Genomic DNA, 7,968 nt, shown 5'->3' with positions numbered 1-7,968 from the left:
CCCCAGAGCAGTGGAGCCAAGAGGAGAGGTTGTGCTGCTTGCTGGGGTTTATGTGTCCAGCCACCCCCCAGGAAAGCTGAGCTGGGCACAGACCCCACACATTTCACCCCACATCCCAGCTGGGTGTGGGTGGTCTTGCTCCCCAGGGTGGAGGCTGTTGGGAGGGGGAGTGCAGTACTGAGGCACTGCTCACTCAAGCAGGCAGCACAGCCCCTCCGTGTCTGCCCTGGGCAGGGCCATGCATGTTTGGGTGATTTTCGTCCTGCTCCATCCCTCCTCGCAGCTCTCTGTGCCCTCTCACCCTGCTTTGCACCTCTCACCCTTCCTCCTCCAGGGACCATGGCCTTCCTTTCCCCCTCTGCCACCCTCCCTGGCTCTTTCCCCCCATCCCCACGCTGGCACCAGCAGTAAATGCACTACAGGGCGAGTTTTGCACCAGCTGAAGTGTCCCAAATGACCCCAGCACAACAGGGGCAGCAGCACTGCTCCAATCCCTCACACCACAAGCCCAGCCCTATCCTGGGCAGAGGAGGCCCAGCTCAGAGTGGCTGCACAGAGCAAGCATGGCAGGCACAAGGCTGTGCCTCCCCCCAGGAAGGTTTGCCCAGCCCTGAGCACCATTTCCATGGCAGGGAAAATCTGAGCTGCCTCCACTCCCACCCTGCTGCAGCTCATCCCCATCACATCCCAAATGCCACCTGGTAGCACCAGGTTCAGTCTTGGCCCTGGGGCATCTCTGAGCACACCCAGGGGCCAGGGCTGCTGCTGGGGCTGTGGGTGGCCAGGGAGAGCTCAGCCAAAAGCCAGGAGAAGGAGCCAGGCCGGGTGGTGCTGGGAGGTTCCTGGGCCGCCCCCAGCTGCTGCCCAGACCGACTGCCCCCAGTGCTGCTTGTTTCACCCCACAGCCAGCTGCAGGCTCTGGGCTGGAGCTCCCCAACTCCCCCAGCACCCAGCTTGCTGCTTCTGGAGCAGGGGCAAAGAGCAAAGCCTCCAGCAGCCTGGGGCTCAGCTCTGGCTGGTGGCACACAGCTGCTCCCCTGGTGTGATGATGCTCCTTGCAGCCATCCAGGCTCTCCTGTGGGCTGGTGCTGATTTGCTCTTGCAAAAGGCAAAAGATTAAGGAAAACTCCAGGATCATGAAGGAAATGTAACCCCCAACCCTCTGTCACTCCTGGCTAGTGACTGAGGAACAAGTGAGACAGGATTTTATTCTTTTTGTTCTTATATACTTTTTCAAGGCCTTTGTTTTGCTCAGGCTTAGCAGCAGATCAGCTTTGACAAATCACTTCCAGACACACAAAACCCATGGCATGCAACACCCCACCGCTGCCAGGAGGCTGGATGGAGCTGTGCTCTTGCACAACCTGGTGCCCCAACTCATCCCACCCCCGTGGTTCACCTTTTGGGCTGGGGTCTTGGGCATGCCTGCAGCCAGAGGGGTCTCAGGGGCTGATACCACTTCTCAGGCTGAAGGTTGGACTTAACGATCTTAAAGGTCTCTTCCAACCAAAACAACTCAGTGATGCTGCCCAGAGCTGGGGCATCTTTCCTGGCAGCCTGGGAGAGGTCAGGGAGCAGGGATGATGTGCAAGCAGACCTCTCTTGCAAATCCTGCAGAGTTCATAGCTCCTCTGGGCCAAGGGGCGGAAGGGCCTCCGGACCACCTCTCCTGGCTCTTGGCACCACAGGTCTCTGCTGGCCAGCAGCCAAGTGAGCAGAGCAGTGACCTGGTGGCAGGGGACAAGCTGCTTCCCTGCATGCTGCCGTGCCCATGGTGTGTGCGGCCATGCCATGGCCATGCCAGCCCCAGCAGCAGGGCTCAGGAGGCAGGTCTGAGCCAGAGTCACCCAGGTCTGAGCCACAGTCACCCAGCTGCTGCTGAGCCACCCTGCCCCAGCTGGCACTCTGGAAATGTTTCTGTTCATGTGCTTGAAAGCAAGGAGCTGTTTCTCCTCCTGGCACTGGAATTCCCACCAGAAAACTGCTGGGGGAAGAGGGCTCGACCCTGCCTTCACCCCAGGGCTGCTTCCAAGTCTGGATGGGGAATTGTGGCCAAAACACACACATGAAGTAAGGCAGAAGGAAAATAAACCCAAAGCCCCCTGAGCATCCCTCTGCCCTTGCAAACTGGCAGCCTGGCAGGCAGAGCTAAATGTGGCTCAGGCTGATCCCAAGCAGCCAGAAAAGAGGTTTGCAGAGGAAAAAAGGATTAAAAGAAAGTGGGGGGGTGGAGAGGAAAGAGAAAAAGAGGGAAAGAAAGGAAAGAATGGAAAAAGAGAAAGGAAGGAAAAAGAAAAATTTAAAAAGGGGAAGAAAGAGAGAGAGGAAGAGAGGAAGAGAGAAAGAAAGAAAGAGAGAAAGAAAGAAAGAAAGGGAGAAAGAAAGAAAGAGAAAGAAAGAAAGAGAAAGAAAGAAAGAGAGAAAGAGAGAGAGAGAAAGAGAGAAAGAAAGAGAGAAAGAAAGAAAGAGAAAGAAAGAAAGAGAAAGAAAGAAAGAAAGAAAGAAAGAAAGAAAGAAAGAAAGAAAGAAAGAAAGAAAGAAAGAAAGAAAGAAAGAGAATAAAGAGAAAGAAAGAGAGAAAGAGAGAAAGAAAGAAAGAGAGAGAAGAAAGAAAGAGAAGAAAGAAAGAAAGAAAGAAAGAGAATAAAGAGAAAGAAAGAGAGAAAGAAAGAAAGAAAGAAAGAAAGAAAGAAAGAAAGAAAGAGAATAAAGAGAAAGAAAGAGAGAAAGAAAGAGAGAAAGAAAGAAAGAAAGAAAGAAAGAAAGAAAGAAAGAAAGAAAGAAAGAAAGAAAGAAAGAAAGAAAGAAAGAAAGAAAGAAAGAAAGAAAGAGAGAAAGAGAATAAAGAGAAAGAAAGAGAGAAAGAGAATAAAGAGATAGAAAGAGAGAAAAAGAGAAAATCAAGAGAAGGCAGAACCCAAATTTCGCTCCCTCCGTGGAAGGCAGGGAGCAGGGCAGCGGCGTCCGCCGCGGCCGCAGCCCGGCCCTCTCCGGGTGGCTCTTCCTGCTGGTGCCTGGGGACGCCCCAATTCCTCCTCCTCCTCCTCCCCCTCATCTCCTCCTCCTTCTCCTCATCTCCTCCTCCTCTCCCTCCTCTTCTCCTCCTCCTCCTCCCCTCGTCCCCGCTGATTGGTCCAGCCCGGCTATATTTTGCCCCTTCCAGCCCAACATCATCCCAAAAGTTTTTTTTTTTTGGGGGGAAAGGGGAAAAAAAAAAGAAAAGAAAAGAAAACAACAATAAAAGAGGAAAAAAAAAAGACAAGGAAAGAAAGCAAAACAACCCAAGCCGACCCCAAACCCCCTGAAGCGGAGGCGAGCGGCGGGGCTGCTGCTCGGTGGCTGCTTGGACACCCCCGGTTGGGAAGCGGCGGGACCCGGTTTCTTTCTCCGGTAACCCGGTCGGGTCGGACACAAAGTGCTGTCCAGCTGGAATGAATATATCTGAGTCTAACTACTGCCGAGAGGAGATATCGCAACCCCGGGGCGACTGTTCATGGGTCACCGCCGCCGTGCCGGCCGCTGAGCCCGGGCTCGCCTTCCCTCGCCCCCCGGGCGCCGCCTCCCCCGCCAGCCGCACGCCCAGCCCCGAGCCCGGCTTCGCCTTCGGCCCCGCTCCCGGCGGCGCGGCCCCCGCTGCGGCCCCCGCTGCGGCCCCCCAGCCGCTCGCCCAGCCCCGAACCGGGCTATGGATACAGCCCTCCGGCGGGCCGGGCCGAGGGCAAGGCCGGCGAGGACTCCCGCATCCGCCGGCCCATGAACGCCTTCATGGTCTGGGCGAAGGATGAGCGCAAGCGGCTGGCGCAGCAGAACCCCGACCTGCACAACGCCGTGCTCAGCAAGATGCTGGGTGAGCGGGACGGGCTGGGGGAGGAGGGCGTGGGGGGATAGGGAGCTGGTGGTGTGGAGATGAGGGGTATGGGGCTGGGGATGTGGGGATGTGAGAGTATGGCGCTGGGCGTGTGGAGGTGCGGGGGTGTAGGGCTGGGGATGTGAGAGTGTGGGGCTGGAGATGTGGGAATGCAGGGGTATGGGGCTGAAGATGCAGGGGGCTGTGGGCTGCAAGAATATAGGGTTGTGGGACGTGGGGTTACAGGGCTGGGAATGAGGGGATGTGAGGTTAGGGTACTAGGAATGCAGGGATGAGGGGATGTGGGGTTGGGGGTGTGAAAATGTGAGAGTGTGGAGCTGGGGATGCAGGATTGTGGGGCTGTGGAGCTGTGGATGCAGGCTGCAAGTGTATAGAGCTGAGGAAGAAAGGATATGGGGGTACAGTGCTGAGGAGGCAGGGATATGGGAGTATGAAGTAGGAATGTGGAGGTAGGGAGCTGAGGATGTGGGGATGGGGGGCTGGAGATGCGGGGATAGGTGGTTATGGGGCTGAGGATGTGGGCTGCAAGAGTCCAAGGCTGCAGGATGCAGGGGGATGGAGCTGAGGAAGGAGGGATGTGGGAGTATAGGGCTGGAGAGGCAGGGATATGGGGCTAGGAACGTAGGGAAAGGTGGTTATGGGACTGGGGCTGTGGTTACAAGAGTACAAGGCTGCAGGGATAGAGGGCTGGGAATGTAGGAACATGAGGTTATGGGGCTGGAGATGCAGGCAGCAGGAGCCCGGGGCAATGGGAATCGGGACGGGCTGCAGGGAGATGGGGCAGTGGGATTCAGAGTTACAGTGCTGAGCATCTACGCTGCAGGAGTACAGGGTGTTGGGATGCAGGGATATGGGTCTGGGGATGTGGGTTCAGGGGTAAAGGGTATTGGGATTCAGGGATACAGGGCTAGGAGTGCAGGATGAAAGGATATGGGGCACTGGGATGTGTGGTGCAAGGGTACAGGGCTGTGGGATGCGGGCTGCAAGGATGTGAGGCAGTGGGACATGGATGCAAGGCTGTGGGGCTGTGCTAGCCAGGCTAACACAGGACTATGGGATGCAGATTGCAAGGATACAGAGGTGAGGGAGCTGGGATACAAGGATGGGGTGCTGTAGGACTCAGGGATAGTGTGCATGGTGATGGGGATGCAAAGTTAGAGGGCTGTGGGATGCCAGCTGTAGGGACATGGGATGAAGGGGTTGCAGCTGCAGGTCTGTGGGGCCATGGGCTTCATGGATGCAGAGTTATGGGATCAAGGATTGCGGAGTGCAATGCTGCAGGGCTGTGGGATATGGTGGGATGTGGGAATATGAGGCTGTGGGTTGTGGGATGTGAGGATACAGAGCTGCTTGTACACAAAATGCCAGGAAACAGGGCTGTGGGATGCAGAGGTGCAGGGCTGAGGAGTGCACAGCTGCAGGGATGCAGGATATGGGAAGAGAGGGCTGCAGGATGCGGGATACACGACTGTAGGATGCGGGATGTGGGAACACGGGAAGCAGGATATGGGTAGAAGAAGCTGCAGGATGCGGGACAACGGGAAGCAGGATATGGCTGGATGGGGCAGCAGGATGCAGAGACACAGGGATGCGGGATGTGGGGACTGGGATTTGGAATACAGGGCTGCAGGGACTTGGGATTCAGGATAGGACTGTGTGGGCTGCAGGGTTTGGGGATGGACAGTTGGGGCTGTGGATGCAGGCACTGGGCTGTGCTAAGGGGCAGCGGGAGGCAGAATTCCCAGCCCTGGCCGGGGACTTCTCCTGGCCCCACTGGGCTCTGAGCTTCTGCTGGAGCAAAGCACTGGGCACAGCTTGAGCCTGCTGCTGGGGCACAGGGACAGCCCTACTTGGTCTCCCATTCCCTGACCCTTCACCATCTCAACACCGGGACACCTCTATGCCACCGAGTTCTTCCCAGCCCTCAGGCTCCCTCTCCCCGGGCGTCCCTGCCTCCTGTCCGTCCCCAGGTGGCCGAGCTGGTGTCACAGAGCTTCGCTCTCCCCTTGCAGGCCAGTCGTGGAAGGCGCTGAGCGCCAGCGACAAGCGTCCCTTCGTGGAAGAGGCAGAGCGGCTGCGGATCCAGCACCTCCAGGATCACCCCAACTACAAGTACCGCCCGAGGAGGAAGAAGCAAGCCAAGAAAATCAAGAGGATGGAACCCAATATCCTCCTGCATAACCTTTCCCAGCCTTGCAGTGACAACTTCAGCATGAGTCACCATGGCGGCAGCCAGCCGGGCCACCCCCAGCCTCCCCCACTTAACCACTTCAGAGAACTCCACTCCATGGGGTCGGATATTGAAAACTATGGCTTGCCAACTCCTGAGATGTCTCCCTTGGATGTCTTGGAACAGACCGAGCCGGCGTTTTTCCCCCCTCACATGCAGGATGACTGCAGCATGATGCCCTTTCGTGGCTACCACCACCATCACCAGATGGAGTTTCCCCAGGAGAAGTGCATGGGGCGGGACGTGGCCGTGCCCTATGCTCAGACCCCCTCACACTTGGCCGACGCCATGAGGACTCCCCATCCCTCCAGCATATACTACAACCAGATGTGCTCAGGAACTCAGAACGGGCTTTCTGCCCACCTGGGCCAGCTCTCACCCCCGCCTGAAGCCCACCACATGGAGAGCGTGGATCACTTGAACCAAACCGAGCTGTGGACAGACGTTGACCGCAACGAGTTTGACCAATATTTGAACATGAGCAGGACTCGTCCCGACGCCTCGGGACTCCCTTACCATGTCTCCCTGTCCAAAGTGACTCCTAGGAGCATCTCCTGTGAGGAGAGCAGCTTGATATCAGCCCTGTCCGATGCCAGCAGCGCTGTTTACTATAGCCCCTGCATCACCGGCTAGGTCGGTGCCACCACCCAGTGCCCTCACGTGGGAGAGCCCCAGCTCTCCTCTCCCAACGAAAAGCCATCCTCCTTTAACCACAAGCTCCATAATATTTAGAGTATCTCATTAAACGCCTTGCTTGCTTTCTCTCTTTGGTTTTGTTTGTTTGTTTGTTTTCTTTTGAAGGTTTCTGGGGGGGTTGCCTCTGCGGAGCCCCACGCTGAGCTCACTGATACGCCATATAACGATGTAACACAGATGATAGTCGCCTTGTCCCAGCGCTTCCCTGCCCTCCAGCCCTTGGCAGGGTCTACCCAGAACTCCCACCACCTCCAGGGGGCATTTCGAAGCCAATCCCAGTAAATCCTGCCTGAAACAACTGCTTCCAGGATGAGCCAAAGCTGCCCCCACCCCCCACCCCCCAGTATCTCAAACCCAAGTGCAGGAGGACTTGTGGGGAGAGGAGTGGAAGAAGGAAACCCAACCTTTGGAGAAGACTTGGCCGGGGCCACGGAAGCGTTGGTGCCTGTTGGGGTGGGCTTTAGGACAGGTTTTTTTTTACTGTATTCTCAGCAATATATTTTAATTGGGCAACAAAAGTATATTTTTACTAAGCCTTTTTATATATAAAATGGTATTTAATGTCTTTTGGGTTTGGTGGTTTGGTTTTTATTGGACTTCTTGAGGAGAAAAATCAAGGGATAGCCACGAGATCGAAAGCATTTATGTAGCAAAAAAAGAAGTGAAAAGGGAGGGGGGAGGGGAATGGGGAGGGGGGGAAAAAATGGAGAGGGGGGGAAAAATGGGGAGGGAAAAAATAAAATGGGGAAGGAAAAAAACACAATGGGGAAGGAAAAAATAAACGAGGAGGGGAAAACAGCAATGGGGAGGGGGAAATAATGGGGAGGGGAAAATAATGGGGAGAGGAAAAATGGGGAGAAAACAAATGGGGAGAAAAAAAAATGGGGAGGGAGCTAGAAGGGGGGAGTGGGAAGGGAAAAAAAGGGGGGGGGGAAAAAAGAGCTATTTTGTGCAAAAGGGAAGGACAATGTAAATATTGAGGAACAATTGACTGGAATGATTATTTTTTGTACAAAAGTGGGGGGGATAACGGCTGCAAACACTTTTATTGTCTAGAACTGTATGGAGAGCAAACTGTTTTATACTGGTTAATTATTAAAACATCTTCATCTAATTGTTCCCATCTTGTGTGCTGCTTGTGTGAACACATTCTTTCCGCCAATACATGCTGCCC

General features: G+C 55.2%; 1 protein-coding gene across 1 annotated transcript; it reads left to right on the top strand.

Moving 5' to 3' along the window:
* Positions 1–3,170: 3,170 nt before the first annotated feature.
* SOX18 (SRY-box transcription factor 18) lies at positions 3,171–7,359 on the top strand. The gene is given in 3 exon segments (XM_068150325.1): positions 3,171–3,653; positions 3,655–3,847; positions 5,881–7,359. Coding segments are annotated over 3 exon segments (1,266 nt in total). The 5' UTR covers positions 3,171–3,431; the 3' UTR covers positions 6,732–7,359.
* The last annotated feature ends 609 nt before the right edge of the window (positions 7,360–7,968 follow it).

The sequence above is a fragment of the Melanerpes formicivorus genome, unplaced genomic scaffold (assembly GCF_026170545.1).
Source record: "Melanerpes formicivorus ecotype bairdi unplaced genomic scaffold, bMelFor1.0.p_v2 SCAF_19, whole genome shotgun sequence".
NCBI lineage: Eukaryota > Metazoa > Chordata > Aves > Piciformes > Picidae > Melanerpes > Melanerpes formicivorus.
Note: the sequence above shows the minus strand (reverse complement) of the source record. Positions and strands in the feature narration are given on the sequence as shown.